General features: G+C 43.8%; 1 protein-coding gene across 2 annotated transcripts in view; it reads left to right on the top strand.

Moving 5' to 3' along the window:
• The window catches only part of vps9d1 (VPS9 domain containing 1), a 38,971-nt gene that overhangs the window by 3,674 nt on the left and 18,821 nt on the right, over nt 1-16,476 (top strand). Inside the window, exons 3-9 of one of the 2 annotated variants that reach the window (XM_036127008.1) lie at nt 1,405-1,605; nt 1,701-1,887; nt 3,275-3,386; nt 12,533-12,595; nt 12,828-12,880; nt 13,962-14,049; nt 16,103-16,185. In XM_036127008.1, coding sequence (XP_035982901.1) covers nt 1,405-1,605; nt 1,701-1,887; nt 3,275-3,386; nt 12,533-12,595; nt 12,828-12,880; nt 13,962-14,049; nt 16,103-16,185 — 787 coding nt within the window. Of the gene's footprint in view, nt 1-1,404; nt 1,606-1,691; nt 1,888-3,274; nt 3,387-12,532; nt 12,596-12,827; nt 12,881-13,961; nt 14,050-16,102; nt 16,186-16,476 lie in introns of both variants that reach the window. The other variant, XM_036127004.1, reaches the window with a different exon arrangement.

Genomic DNA, 16,476 nt, shown 5'->3' with positions numbered 1-16,476 from the left:
TAGTGCGGTATCAGGGCCCCGGCCGATACTGGTATCGGTATCGGTGCAACTCTAGTTTTTACACCAGCTTTGTTGTTTTAATGTTTTCTATCTGCTGCGCTCATTAAGCCATTTGGAGGTCAGATGAACATGTAGTAAACAGTTCATGCATTGCACTGGAAGTACTGATCACTGTTCTAACAAACCAAAAAGTATCGGGTCACACCACCAAACCCACGAATTCAGAGATCCAGTCACTTCCATGGCTGCAGGTGTAGAGAAACTACCAGCACAGAGCCCTGACCTCAACCCTATTAAAGACCTTTGGGATGAACTAGAGAGCCCCCCCACCCACCCAATTAATCAAATAATCACATATATTAATGTAGTTAAACATGCAGAAAATATAAGCTCTGCTTTGATTTTAAAAGCTGTGCAGGAGCCGTAAGCCACGTTACTCAGATGTGATCAGAGTCGGTGACATCTTTGTTTTCTCTCCTGCTTCTGCACGAGCAGACCTGCACACCTTCCATGCACAGGATCTGCTCATCCATCACGTTTTATAAACCGGGCCTACAAACAGAACTTTTGAAAGCAGACTTACCTTCTTGATTAATGCAGTAATATTCATTATTTCCCGACTAAAAGAGTTTAATTGTTTAACAGATTTGATCACATCTCAGAATACCATAATAACCTCAATTTTTCGAATTTCCAAAAAGATTTTTTTTAGATTTTTACCTAAAAGTAATTCACAAAGTGTGTTAGGTATTAACCCTAACCCTTTGAACAATGGAAAACTGGACCTTTATTGCCGCCTGGAGGACCAAAGCCGTAGAATGAGTAGATGTGAGCATCATGTCTGTAACAGACATCTGTCTTCCAGATGTTGAACCCAGTTTTAGTCACAGGAGTCCTAGTGGGAACAAACAAGCTAAAACTGTTATTTCTATTTTTACTGCTTTAGCTGTAAAATGTTGGTCCAATTACCTCCAAAAGCCAATATTAAAATATATTGCAGCATATAGTTTACACTTTTTAAGAGATTTAAACTGTGGAGAAGTCAGTGGAAGTAAAAAGAGACCAGAACCAACCATGCAGACGACCTGAAAGCTCCTGAACACCTCAGCAGAACCACGGCTGGTTTCCTCTATGCTACACCAAATATTAACATTCTTTCCTTTTGATCTGACTTAATATTGTCAGTTTCAGATAAAATGAATTTCAGGTTTTCCTGAACTGGGAGCCAGAATCATCGAATTTAACAGAAATCTGAAATAATTGACCCCATGAGGAAGGAATCTTTAAGACATGACTGAACTGAATTACTGAAATAATTAAACATATTCTAATGGTCTAAATTGCAGCTGTGGTCACACTGTCCTGCTAAATAAATCCTGACTTTGTCTCTTTGTGTGGCTGCAGAGAAGAAGAAGGAGGAGGAGGAGGAGGAGGTGGAGGTGGAGGTGGAGCGGATGCTGAGGCTAGCTGAGCAGTGTCTGGAGCGAGCCAAGTCCTTCCTAGGAAAGTGCTCTGACCCTCCTGACCCCCCCACCTCCACCTGTTCCTCAGCCGGCCAATCAGAGCCTCTTCAGACTGAGGCCGGCCCTGCAGCTCTAAACGCTGGTGAGTGGCTTCTCCTCCAATCAGAGGCATCAGTCACGCTAACTTCAGCCCAGTTTCTCTTCTGAGACGTTAATCTTCTCCCCCAGCGTCTGCAGCGTCTGCTGCTGCTGCTGCTGCTGCTGCTGCTGGTCGTGTCGACGCGCCGCAGAGAACCGACAGCCCCGCCATGTCTGGTCACCGGCGGGTTCTGTCTGACGGCGGCGGAGGAGAGATCTCCTCCTTCCCTCCTCCTGAAGTCTTCCAGAGGCTGCAGACGGCGGCCTCCCAGGACTCCAGCAGAAAGTGAGAGGGCTCTGAAATAACACCATAATGTCACTTTAACACTGCCCACTTTTCTTTCTGCTCATTCTGCACATTAATGCAGTTTGTAGACAATGAAATGTGAGATTTATGCAAAGATCCATTTGCTGCGCTGCTGTTGAGATCTGCATCATTTTATAACAGGAAGTCAGTTTTATTTATTCAGCACCTACAGGTCAAAAATATGTATTATTACAGATATTACATAAATAAATGTGCAGTAGTGTTTTAAAAGACTAAGAAGGTCTTCAGCTCCTTTTTAAAAAGTCCAGATTCTGAAGAACATGTAAGAACAAAGAGAGGCAGTTTTCCAGCAGAGTGTTGGACCAACTGAAGGAGATGGAGGAAAAGTTAAGGCTGTAGACGAGAATCTCAGAATCCTGCTGGAAACCAACCTCTGTGGTTTGGAAATGCTTCTCACATGATAAAAGCACTTTTAGAGAAGATGTTGTGAGACGCAGAGCGTCGAGGTTCTGAGGTCCGCCTGCTTCCATCAGAGTCAGCTTTCCCAGAGAGGCTGAGGAAGCTAACCTGACCCTAACCAGATGTATGTCTCGCTCCGCCTAGCTCCACTCTTCCATCTGGGAGCACCTCCATAGGAATGGCCTTTATTGAAGGCTGGGCCTTATCAAAAATTCTTGCATATGATTGGATAAGCCACTTGTCTGTCATCTTTATCGACGTGCTATTTCAACCACTCACACCGAAGCTAACCGTGATGCTGATGAGAGCGACGCAGGAAAAAACAAAACAGAACAGCCAAGAAAAGCCTTCAGAGGCGTTCTCTGATGTTCTTTTAATGAAACAATATTAGGAAGATTGGACAACACAGAAGAAATAGCATCAAACAACAACAGTCTCACGGTCGCGTCTCCACTACGTCTCATCTATGAAACTCCAGTCCTGCGTCCTGATTGGCTGGACCATAAAATTGGTTGTAGAAATCACTTTCTATGGGCGATGTCCCAGGTGGATGTGAAGCTAGGCGGAGCGACATCAATCTGGCTCGTCAGGTTATGAGAAAGGTGGACCAGGCGCTCTCTGGTCCCCGGTCTTAAATACTGGGACCACCGCCCTGTCGTCCCGGTCCTCGTTTTAACCATGACATGACGTGCAGGAGTCACCTGCTCCTGAATCCTCAGGCTCCGCCTCCTCCAGGAGGAGACCAGACTGAGCGAGTGCTGGTTCCACCTCCTGACGGGAGTCGTGGTCAGTGAACCATGTAGAGCTCAGGCGGTGTAGCGTGGCTAAGCGCCGGGAGCACAGGGTTCAGGAGTGACCTCTGACTCCGTAGCACCTCTTGGTTCCAGATGAAGATGAGTCCAACGAACGGAGACGTTGCTCTGATGTTGACCCTCCTGTGGCGCAGGGAGCTGACGCCGCTGGAAGAGGCTTCACGTCTGAACCAGAAGCTGAAGGCCAGCTATGAAGCGCGGGTGGCGAGGCTCCCGCCTGGCCAGGCCTCCCAGAAGACTTCCTTGGTAAGTTTGGAGCGCGTGAAGAAAACCAGCTGAGATGGAAGCGGCTGCTCAGCTGTCAGTCGCTCCTACAGGTTAGTTCATGACTGACCGTCTGAAACAGCAGTTATAGTTATAGTAGTAGTTATAGTTATAGTAGTAGTTATAGTTATAGTAGTAGTTATAGTTATAGTTATAGCTATAGTTATAGTTATAGTTATAGCTATAGTTATAGTAGTAGTTATAGTTATAGTAGTAGTTATAGTAGTAGTTGTAGTTATAGTAGTAGTTATAGTAGTAGTAGTTATAGTTATAGTAGTAGTTATAGTTATAGTAGTAGTTATAGTTATAGTATGCGTTATATAGTTATGCGCTCTGTCGCCTGATTAAAACCACCAGATGGAGTCACGCTGTCTGTGGCGTCTAGAAACAGCAGTTATAGTTATAGTAGTAGTTATAGTTATAGTTATAGTAGTAGTTATAGTTATAGTTATAGTTATAGTAGTAGTTATAGTTATAGTAGTAGTTATAGTTATAGTTATAGTAGTAGTAGTAGTTATAGTTATAGTAGTAGCTATAGTTATAGCTATAGTTATAGTTATAGTTATAGTTATAGTAGTAGCTATAGTTATAGTTATAGTAGTAGTTATAGTTATAGTAGTAGTTATAGTTATAGTTATAGTAGTAGTTATAGTTATAGTTATAGTACTAGTTATAGTTATAGTTATAGTAGTAGTTATAGTTATAGTAGTAGTTATAGTTATAGTAGTAGTTATAGCTATAGTACTAGTTATAGTTATAGTAGTAGTTATAGTTATAGTAGTAGTTATAGTTATAGTTATAGTTATAGCTATAGTACTAGTTATAGTTATAGTAGTAGTTATAGTTATAGTATGCGTTATATAGTTATGCGCTCTGTCGCCTGATTAAAACCACCAGAGGCAGTCATGCTGTCTGTGGCGTCTAGAAATCAGCAACGAGGTGCAGAGAGCTCCATCGCTCCTCACACTCTGCGTCCTGCTGGGCATCCATCAAGTTTAAGTACATATTATGGAAAATCTACTGAAGGAAATTCATCACGTGAAACAACATTTTACTACAGATAGTTAGTTTAAGACAAAACAGCAAATGATGAACAACATTTAAACCTCATGACGGAAACATAGAAAGACACGGTATTTACCGCGTCAGTGGTAGTGGCACCCTTTGGTCCAAATCAGTGTGCAAACCCAATTTGGCTCACCTGAATGATTATTTCTGTGTTTTAAAAAGCCACCTGTTATTCCCCCTTCATGTGGGACAATGCTAAAGACAAAGAAGCTGTCTAAGGACACCAGAAATGCTATTATTTGCAAGCTTAACACCTCCAAGGGCATAAGGCCGTCTCCAAAGACCTTGGTATCCCTGTTTCAACACAGCATAATCTTATTAAGAAGTTTCCCCGTCATGGAACTGCCAAGAAGCTCCTGAAACGTGGAGGGAAGAGAAAACTGATGACAGAAGTCTTTGAGGGTTGATGTGAATGGTGGAAAAATGTCAAACATCTAAAGACCTGAAGACCAATCTGGAGCAGTCTGGTGTGATTGTTTCAACAATACACCAGGAGGAGTGTTGGTCTAGTGGTTAGAGCAGCGCGCTCTGAGAAGGATGCAGGTCCCCGGTTCAATCCCCACTGCCTGCACTCTGGGTCCCTGAGCAAGACCCTTAACCCCAGATTGTTCCCCAGATTGCTCCCCATGGCAGCTCACTGCTTCCCAAGGGGGAAGGGTTAAAAGCAGAAGTGAATTTCTCCATTGTGAGATCAATAACGTTCAATTCTTATTATTACACTGAACAAAGTGGGGCTTCATGGGCGGAGGCCAAGGAAGACCCCATTGCTAACGTAAAGACATAAAAAAAGAACGATTCACAAAAAGAACCTGGACAAACTTTAAGCCTTCTAACACAATGTTTTATGGACAGATGAAAGAGAAGTGGAGATTTTTGGTAATGCACACAAAGAGTATGTTTACAGAAATCACAATGAAGCCTTACAGGAAAAGAACCCCAACAGTAAAGCATGGTGGAGGACCCATGATGCTCTGGGGCATCAAACAATTTATCAAACAATTATAGAGCGAAATGTCTCGCCCTGTGTAAGGGAACGTGGTTTGAGGTGAAGATCTTACGGGTCCTCCAGCCAGATAAAGACCAAAAGCACGCAGCAATGGTTGAAAGGGGAAAACAGGATCGTTTTAAAATGCCCACCAATGAGTCCTGATCTCAATCAGGGGGAGCTGAAATCTGCAATCGGAGAAAGGAACCCTGCAAATGTTCAAGAGCTTGAGCTTATTGCAAAGGAAGACTGGGAGAAAATACCGCCGAGCAGTACAAGAAGCTTATAGATGGATAAAAGAAACGTTTCCATCGCTGCCAGATATTACGGCGGGGTGTCAATATTAGTGCACAAGCTGGTTTTCAGTTTTTTCCTTTGGAATTACAATATCTATGTTGAAATAATAATTGTCTTTGTTAAATTACTTTGGACCTTCAATTGAAAGTTCCTGCTGATATAAATTTGGTACATTTGCATTTATTTGTGACTGTACAGCCTGATGGACAGAGCACTAATGAATCTAATCAGTATTTTGTTGCTTTGGAAACTTTAGTTGAGCAATAAAAGATCAAACTGAGGCAGCAGAGTTTCTCAGGAATTATCATCACCCTGTCAATAGATTCTGTTTTACATCTTTTCAGAAGAAAATTATGCAACACCATCATTCCCACCTGGTTGGCCTCTGGTTTATGTCCCTTAGCTTCCTGCCGTTAACAGGATGAGCTCAGCAGAGCTGCAGCCGGTTGCCGGTTGGATTCCGGGGAGTTAGACTGGCCTGCAGTCTGCAGGAACGTTGCTTTACATCAAAGATGGCTCCACTGTTTCAGGCCTGAATCCACAGAAGCAGAAATGTTGGTTTTTGTCTTTGAACCAAGGTGAACTTTAGCATGAGAGGAAAAACAATCTCTGATCAAGTTAATATTCAATAATAATAATAATAACAGTAATAATAATAATTATTAACCCTAAGCCTAACTTGGGACTTCTTCTGGTTTCCTTCTCGCCCCACTTCCATAAAGACCCTCATTTATAGAACATCGGACCAGAACCGTCTCCCTGACCGCTCTGCCGGGTTCCCTGGTCTCCATCATGCTGCTTGTTCTGATGTTCTCTGAAGAACGTCTGAGGCCAGAACCAGAACGGATCAGAGACACACAGTCTCTGGTTCTGATGAGGAGACCTCTGGACGTTTCAGGGCGTCAGAGTAAAGGGGCTGAATATAAACACATTAATGGACCAGGTTCTGTTGGTTCTGTTGGTTCTGTTGGTTCTGTTGGTCTCTCACTGCCAGTCCTGGTGAAACACGTTTGTGGTTGAAACAGAACAAATGTGAAAACGTTGTTAATGTATGACTGCATTGTTTAGCGACTCATGGGTCGGTCAGGATGTTCTCCACAGCTTTCCTGTTTCCACCCAGGATTTCTAGACCTTTGTGGAACCGGGTACCCTAAAACCCACTGGGTCAGCAGAACCGTCATGTAGTGAAGTCAGGAACCCGATGTGCAGAACGTAGAAACATGACAAAACAACCTGAAAACTAAAACTAAAATTCTCAGGGCTGTACGACTTCATCAGTAGATTTAATTCTGACTTTTCTCTGCTTTAACCACCAGAAACAAAATGGCCGCTAGATAAAGATGTTTGTAAACAAGGACAGTTTAAAACTATAAATGTAACTGTTTTTATTAATCAGAATATTAATATTCATGAGAACATCTTGTTGAGTTGGACTTTAATCCTTGTTGAACATAAAGAGCGACCAACAAACCAGTCTATAGATTAAACAGTGTGACCGCTAAAAATCTGATTATATAAACTCTAAAACAAATAATAAAACTAGATTATCTAGATTATCTCACTGCCCCTTCCCTTCATGTGGAGCAAACTCACTTTAAATTCACCGACACCTGAAGGACGCGTCTGATCCGTTTATTGTAGCTAAAAACTGCAGACCTCTGCCTTTAGGAAACTTAACTGCCTAAAAATGTCCTAAAATGATCAAATATCATCTCCTGGCTAAAACAGGAACCTGAGAGTTTGTGGCAGAAGTTCTGACCCGATCGCTGTCTGTCTGGTTCAGTGACAGTCCCAGCTGTGTAGGGCGGGTCCGTAGGGCGGGGCGGTCCATCGGTACCTCGCCCTGCATCAGGTGGGCTCAAAGATGGTCCCACCAGAACCACCAAGTTCTAGGTCTGTCCTGGGGTCCAAAGGGAGACATCTAAAGGTTCTCCTGATACCAGAACCACCTACGATCAGCTGGAAGATGGAGCTCCTCTCCTTGGATCCTAAAGCAAAGTCCAGCCAACGTAGAGAGGGAGCTCAGAGCTCAGAGCCAGCACCTTCTTCAGGTCTTGATCTTCTCAGGACCACCAGAACCTCTCTGGGCCAGTAAACTGAGCCTAACCCTAACCCATCTGGTGGCGGGGACCATTCAGCACATTCACAGACAGCAATACATCACCTACAGCCAGCTTTTATTTTTTTATTTCAATGAATTTTTTTCAGTCAGACAATTCCACCAACTAAAAAAAAGTGATCAACAAAATTACAATAAAATCCCAATCAACACATTCATCAGACAGGCTTTCAGCAATGTGTCTGAACAAAAAGTAAGTGTAAGTAAATAAAAGTACCATCGACTTTTTAAAAGCATGTATAAACACTTGGAACACATTTTAAACTGAATAAGGAAGGAGGTTGGAACCAGAAGTAAAAAGCTTTTATAATAGGCCTGAACAGAACGTAGCGACTGATTTTACTGAGGAATAGTCGTTCATCACTGGTTTTATAGCCGTGTGGCTGCAGCAGGGACAGTGGAATAGTCCGCTGTTGGTGCATTAGTCACCGTTGGTGTGTCACCATCCAACAATATACTCTACATGTGTCTCTACATATCGGGGGCAGGGTATACATAAATGGAATAATTAAAAATTCACAAGACCAAAGCCTAAAGCTATAAAACGTTGTTTTAAATATTGTTTTGGAGAGAGAAGGAGAGAGAGGTTATATTTGCAGGTTTATAAACTGGAATTAGTCTTTTTGTTTTTATTATCCATTTTCTGACATGCTTGTCCCTGCTGGGGTTGTGAGGGGAGCTGGTGTCTGTCTCCAGCCAGGGCCACTGGAAGTAAAAAAAAAAATATATTTTTACATGTATAATGTATAAAAAATGTTTTTGGTGTTTTTGGACAAAAGACCTATGAGCCTATAGGCCTATTTAAAATACAATAAATAAAAATAAATAGATTGAGATTGACTACTTTATTGTCATATACACTTCAGTGCACGCAACCAGTGTCTGTAACACATAGACATCATCCGTTCTCAGGTGAATATATGCACTATTAATTAAACTTCACAATAACACTATAACAACGTACATTTGAAAAGTCTTTCTTAAATTTGTCTCTAGGTATGACTGGGCTTTTCTTTTTCCATGCCATCAAGATCTCTGCCAACTGCCACCACACAATGCTATTATTGGGCTTTCTTGGTCTGGAAACGAATGCATGCAACAACTAACGGGCGCAGCCATGATGAGCTGGTTGAACTCGCATGGCTGAAAATACGCCGATATGATTGGCTGAGCAGCAAAACTCGAATCACGTGACCTCTTGGACCGGAGCGCAACAGTTTATATTTTCTATCGGCTATAACTTATTAATGTGCGAGTGAAATCATGGGAACATTGGTGTTTTGAGATCACTGCTATGTGTAGCAACTGATCCAAGTGCAGGAAAGTTTTCCCCTGACAGTTCATAGGAAAAGCCTATTACTACTAGTCTGCTGCCGTGAGCGGGATACCCCTTTACTTGGCGACCACTAGCTTGCTTGATGTTGCCATGACAACGCAACTTCCATGAAGTTGTGTTGATTAGGCCTCAAAATAATTAAATTAAAATCCAAATGCACGTAATAGTAAAATAAAAAAAAAGTCAAAATCATTTCCCAACATACTGATAAGAAATTTATAAATTGTGCAAAGTATTTTTAATAATTTTTTTTCAATCTCCCTCTCGCCACTAGGGGGTGCCGCAGCACCCCCACTTCCAGCGGCCATGTCTTCAGCTGTCTTGTTTTTATTAGTTTCTATTCATGTTCAAGTTCATATATAGATATGTAAGGTGGCAGTGGTGCTCATACCGATAAATATCCATGTGTTCATTGTGATTTTCTCGTAATTTTGTCGATCACTTTTTTTTTAGTTGGTGGAATTAGTTGGTCTGGCTGAAAGAAAGTCATTCATATTTTTTTTTTTTTTTTTTAAAGTATTGTTCTCTCACTTTTTTGTCCTCTTTCTTTCACCTTTTCTCTTTTTTTCTCTTATACATTCTTGTTTTAGTGGTCATATAACATGAAGTATGCCCAGCATAAATAAAGTGAAATAAAATAAAGGTGCTACATTGCTGTTTGTGAATGCGTTGAATGGCCTCCGCCACCAGATGGCGCCCAAAATGAAGTCAAGCTAAACGGCTCCCCGGTGAGCTCCGCCCACTGAGCTATATTATACACTTTATATTATACAATATAATATAAAGTGTATATATAATATATATATATTATATAATATACTTTATATTATACACTTTATATTATATAATACACTTTATATTATACACTTTATATTATACAATATAATATAAAGTGTATAATATAAAGTGTATTATATAATATAAAGTGTATAATATAAAGTATATTATATAATATAAAGTGTATAATATAGCTCAGTGGCTCCGCCCCTATCTGCGGTCTGCAGTCAGGCTACTCAAATAAAATACCAACAGCTGCGCTCCGTGCTGGGAACCCTGGGAACTCTCACCTGATTGGCTGAGCAACCAGGAAGTAAACACGGCTCTGAGCCGTCCGGACCGAACCTCTGGGTTTGAAGGGATAAAACGAGACTAAGACGTGGTTTATGGAGAGGATAGTTTATGGGGGATGTTACTTCCACCCCGGGAGAGAATGAGAATGATTTAAATTCATGATTTAGGCCTTTATTGAGCGTAAAGCTGAAGAGTTTATCAGGAGGTGGCCTTAGGTACTTCCGGTGCTTTATTTTGAAAGTCTGTCGTTTCCGGTGTGGGTCCGGCGTGGAGATGGTGAAAGTCCGGGTGAAAGGCGGTCTGTCCCGGGTTTATCTGGGTCCAGCTGCAGATGAAGTCCCTGCAGAAGTTCTGCTCCAACTCATGCCTGCTAAACGGACCGCGAGTCAGAGGGAAACCATGGTGAGCAGAACCAGAACCAGAACCGCGCTCCCTCACTTTACGGTTCTTGTGGGTTTTTCTGTGCAAACTCACCGAGGATTGAAATGTTCCGTTTAGATGAGGAAAGTGTTCGGGCAGCCAGCGGAGCTCCGGCCCTGCTGGAGGAAGCTGAAGGCCTTCATGAAGGTAAAGATGCGCCGCTGCTAGCGGTACCGGTGCCTGGCTCGGTCCATTTACAGGAGAAGGGAGGCGGTTCCGCTTTAGACCCATATGGTTCTGAAAGGGAAGCCCAACCCAGCAGACCACAGTCCCTTCCACAGGTGAATAAATTAACCTGTTGTGGTTTGATGCGGACCAGTGAAAGAACCTGGGCCAGAACCTCAGAACCCGAGGCAGAACCTGGGTCAAAACACCTGGGCCAGAACACCTGGGCAGAACACCTGGGCCAGAACACCTGGGTCAGAACACCTGGGTCAGAACACCTGGGTCAGAACACCTGGGCCAGAACCTCAGAACCTGGGTCAAAACACCTGGGCCAGAACACCTGGGCCAGAACACCTGGGTCAGAACAGTTCATTTTAACTTTGTTCCATCACAGCTGGACTTTTATTCAGGGCACCATTAAGCGATGTTTGGTGCCGGCTGGACTGATGCCTGGATCAGAACCTTTAATCCGGTTCTGTTGGATCCGGCTCTCTGGACCTGCAGAATTCTTCTGTAAGCTTGTTTAATTTTTCAGAACCAGTGATCTTAGAACCGTTCAAACCCTTCAGAAATTCTGGTTCTGCAGGTCCGCCCTCAGAACTCTTGTTTTGTTCTATTTATTTCTATTGTTTGATAATTCTAATAAATAAAAACTCCACTTTTCATCTTAGTTGTTGTGGAAATGGAAAACCAAGCGGCACCGTTCCCTAATTAAAGCAAAATAAAGTGCTTCGCAGAATGTTCAGGGTCCAAAAAGCAGGCCTGTTAGTTCTGCTGGTTCTAAGAGGGACTAGATATGTTCATATATATATATATATATATATATATATATATATATATATATATATATATATATATATATATATATATATATATATATATATATATATATATATAAACGGACTGAGGTAAAGGGAGCGAATGCGGCTCTGGTTGCTGCTGCAGACGTGGATCGTCTGGTCAGCAGAAACTCGGTTCTGGCGGCGTTTGGTCTGACGTCTCACTCAGCGTCAGGGTTGCTGCTTCGTTTTCGGTTTGTTTCAGTGAATTTAAAATAAAGTGAATTTAAAATACGACGTAAAGCGTTAAACGGTGGGAACCTCTCGGTGTGTTTGGACCGCGGTTCCATTTCATGACTGGAACCAGAACGAACGCTGAAGTCGAGCTCATCTCCACTCTCTGTTGTCCATGCCGGATTTAAACCCGCAACTCTTGGTGTGGAAAGCAGCAGAACATCGGGCCAGGAGAACCGCCCTATGGTTCCCTCATGGTTCCCTCTGGTTCTGGAGTTCTAGGACTCTGTGCGGCTCTCTGGGCCGGCAGGGAAGCGGACCAGATCTCAGTTTCTCTTCTCAGGGATTATTTTTCTGCTGGATTTACAACTTTCCTGATTTATTTATTTTCCACTTTTATTTTGAAAGTCATTTCCTGGGTTCTGCTGCGCTTTAAATGACTTGTTCTGCTGTTTATTGTCACAGTTCCTGATAAAAGTTTCTGGAATAAGTCCAGCATGTCTCCTGACTGTTTAAAGCTCTGGATGCACAGATTGAAGTTTATTCATTTTGTTTCTGTCTTTGTAAAAACTTCTTGTTCTCTTGCTGAGGAGAACTTTGTTCCAGGTTGACTTACAGCTACGTTCTGCCCTGTTCTGCCTTTTTCTGATGCAGACGCTGTCTCTGCAGCGGCAGATGATGGAGAACATGATCATAGCCAAAGCCAGACAGGATGCTGTATCCTTTAGTTCCCTGACGTTGGATCTGATCTTCACACAAAGCTTCTCTGCGTTCTGACCACGGCTTGGTAGAAACGGTTAGCGCCGTCTTTAATGACGTGGATGGCAGGCTGGGTGGAGAAGGTGCGGCCCTGCAGGTGTGTTTTCCACCTGAGCGTCTGGGTAAAGCGTCCTCAGGTTGTCTGCTAACGATGCTGCAGGCGTAGCTGCTTTCCTCAACGCTGACGCAGCTGCAGAGGAAGGTGGAGGAACGGAGGCTACGGCTGCAGGAAGAAGCTAACAGGTAAACGCTGCATCAAGCTCATCAGTTCTGCGTCGATAAATATCTACTATACAAAACTAGTCATTTAGTTTAAGCACATTTTATCTCTATTTCTAGGTTTTAAAACTAAGAAGAACATAAAACTTGCAAAAAGAGGATGAATATGTTTTTTCTTCATTTAGATTTGATCTGTTGAAAACAATGTTAAAAAGTTTCCAACCAAATGACAAAGATGGCTTTAAATAAATGTTCCTGGTATTTAAAGGTAACTGGGACGTCCTTGTATGGCGCTACATTCAGCCATTCACTCACTGACGGTTTTATTCAGTGTAATTATTCAGTGAAAAGCTTAAAAGCTGCATTTCTCTGGTATCTATGTTTAAAATGTTTAAAGTCACAGATGATTGTCGGGTACGTGTCGCTGCAGGCTGCAGAGCGCTGATCTGGCGTTTTCACGCTGCCTGCTGCCGCCTGGTTTATCGGCGGGTAGAAAGTGTCGACGTGCCGTCATCAATCAGACCGTCTGCGCTCCAAAGGGCAGCGCCTCTTATCTCTGTTTTGTCTGCAGCTTAGAAGGAAACCTCTCCGTTAAATCTATCAGCAGGTTTAGGTTTTAAGTTATATCTACTTTTTTCAGTTCCAGCCAAAGTTGCTTTTTGCTAGAAGCTGAATCAGGAGCTCTCCTCTAACGTGCAAAAATGTCATTTATTTTACTGTAGAGATTCCTCTGTAGGTTTATTTGGTTTAGAAAGCCTTTTCATGGTTTGCATCCATTTGTAACTGAATTCTAGATAATATAAGTTATTCTATCAGCCATCTTTGTTGCAGCAGCAGCTTCTCTGTAGCTGAAAGGATTCTGCTGAATAAACTCATTAGGAGGAATTGAACATTATATTTTTACCCTGTTCTCTAATAATAACCACAGTATTTTTTTCTTTATAACTTAACTTTGAATCAGTCTGTTATTCATATTATTTAGTCTAGTCTGGCGCCTGATTTTGCCCGTTGTGATAAATTGCAGCTGAAACATAACGAGGGTTTCTGCGGTAGTGATTGTGTGCTGGCAGTAAAAATGGCTGTAACCTGCGGCGTGTCTGAACAGGAGGTTTGCTGCGTCCGGAGCGATGACTGCAGAGGAGCAGGAGCAGCGGCTGCTCTATGCCAACGTGCTGGAGTACGAGCAGGACCATGTGAGTGTGACGGCGCCTTAGAAACCCGTGTGTGACGTGGTCATCAGCAGGTCAGCCATGAACGGACCTTCATCCAGAACAATGCTGCATGCATTAGTCAGTGAGTGGTGCTGCTTAAAGCCCGCTCTGCAGGAACAGCCTGGATGATGTAGCTACAGGAACAGCATAGATGTAGCTGGCAGACAGCGGTGTGCTGATGTGCTGTAGCTCCACCTCCTGCCCTCCATCTGTTGGCTCCGTCTGCAAACTGCAGAGGTTGAAGTGAGGCAGGACAAGGTGTGACTTTTAGTGGGACAGGTTGCAGAGACTCGTCCTGGTCCCTGTGGGCCCCGGCACAGGAATGGGAAAGGCTGGCTGTCATTGGTCAGGCTCCTACCAATCACAGCCTCCCCAGGGCTCACCTGGTGATCCTGCCCCTCCAGGCTGCTGCTCACCTGGGATGTCCTTCATCTCCTCTGCATGTGCAGCTTTAGGCCCTCATGATGGACTCTGCTGCTGCTCGTTGTCCCTTAGCTCTTCCTCGTCTTCTTCCTCCTGAAAGGACGACTGCTGACGCCACGGCGTTCTCATAGCCAGGTCTGCAGGCTGTAGTTCCCCTCTTAGCACCATTTTAATGTCTGAACATGCTAGATGAAGCCCACAGGACCTCCTAGATGGCTACAGAAAGACGTTCCTGGTGTCTGGTGCCTCCAACACTCACTAGGAGGAAAGAACCTGTAGAACCTGCCTGGAGGTGCATTGCCTCCTGCAGGACCGCTTAGAAGCAGGTGAAGACGTGCAGACCTGGAGGAGAGGACCACATCAGTGCTGAACCACCTTCTGGTTGAAAAGGTCCCATCTCAGGATTATTCCAACCAGAACCGTGATGAAGACAGAGGTCCAGGTTCTGCTGCCGTGGAAAATGCTGCTGGAACATCATGACTGCTGCCGGGGCACGGCACACCGTGGAATCCCACCTCGCTGGCTCCAGCCCGCTTCCACTGGCTGTCCTTGGGAAGACGCTGGTCCACTTTGCCTGCTGCTGGTCCGAGGGTCCGGTGGCACCGATGGTCGGGCCGCCCGGCTGCAGCTCCCACCGTGACCGCCTGCAGGTCCTCGCACTCTTTCCATCTTCTGGATCCAGTCTGGGCTGATCAGTCTGATTCTTGTTTCCAGAACCACAGCAGCTGCTCCTCTGGTACCTTTCAGCAACCCTGACGGGTCTTTGGTTGCCACCATGATGGTTCCCTGAATAAGCATCCACAGTGAAAGCTTTGATCGTGGCCTAGTCAAAGTCCTCAGCCATATCATTGCCTTGAGGGTGGAGGTGCTGGGTGGACAGCTGTGTCCAGATGTTCTGGATGAACTGCTGCAGGTGTGAAGTGAGCAGACCTTACAGACCTTCAGCTCTCACCAAGCAGGGTGTGTCATGGACCAACGGTTCCAGGGACAGCAGTCCAGGTGGTCTTCAGCGAGGCTTCTCCTCCCAGCCACACCATGGCTTCCTTCCAGGACATCATCCAGAGACTGACGGCTGATCTGGATGCTGCTGAGGACGGACCGCAGGCAGAACCTAAAACCTCACGCTGCAGAGAAACGACCCGGACTGCCAGGAAACCGCCCAATCCTCAGCAGGCAGCTTCCAACGATGCCTTGCTCCCTGGTCAGCTGGGCAGCAGGAGAGAGGCTGCTTCCTCTCCAGGTTCTGCAGGTTCTCCAGGTTCTGCAGGTTCTGCAGGCACAGACTGCCGCTTCCTTATAGGTCTGTGGCTACCTAATAATAATAATAATAATAATAATAATAATAATAATAATAATAATAATAATAATAATAATAATAATAATAATAATAATAATAATTGATCATGGTACCCAGTGTCTGTTTTATGTATATTTTATCATGCAGGTTGGTCTGCAAGAGAAAATCTTTAGCGTCTTGGTGACGAGTTTCTGAAATGTCCAGAAAGGTCTTTGAGCTGAGCATAAAACATCTTAAAGTCTGAGGTTGTTAGTGATGTAAAATAAATCCTTAAGACTAGAAAAACTGAAGATGATTTTGTTTTTGTGCGTTTAGGATTGGCCCAAACAGTGGAGAGCTAGCATAAAGAAGAACCCGGATTCCTCCTCGGTCTCAGATTTGCTCTCCTACCTGTTCAGGTAACATTTGCTGCACTGTTGAGAACAGCTTCTGTTACTCTACACTGATCTGCTGCCGCTTTGCTTCATGATGCTAATCTCTGAGCGTTTCATGGTGGTTATCCCTGACAGCTGCTCCAAACCGTGACAATATGCAGGAAGAACAGGCTTTTAAATGTTCTGCACTGATCTCAGGAAGAAGAACCTCATGTAGACGCTGCTCTGTGGTCCGTTCCCTTAACTTCTGATTGGTGAATAATAATAATAATAATAATAATAATAATAATAATAGTATTAGGGCGACATGCTGCT

This window comes from Fundulus heteroclitus, chromosome 2 (genome assembly GCF_011125445.2).
Source record: "Fundulus heteroclitus isolate FHET01 chromosome 2, MU-UCD_Fhet_4.1, whole genome shotgun sequence".
Taxonomy (NCBI): Eukaryota; Metazoa; Chordata; class Actinopteri; order Cyprinodontiformes; family Fundulidae; genus Fundulus; species Fundulus heteroclitus.
The sequence above is the reverse complement of the archived record's forward strand: the minus strand, read 5'-3'. Positions and strand labels throughout refer to the sequence as shown.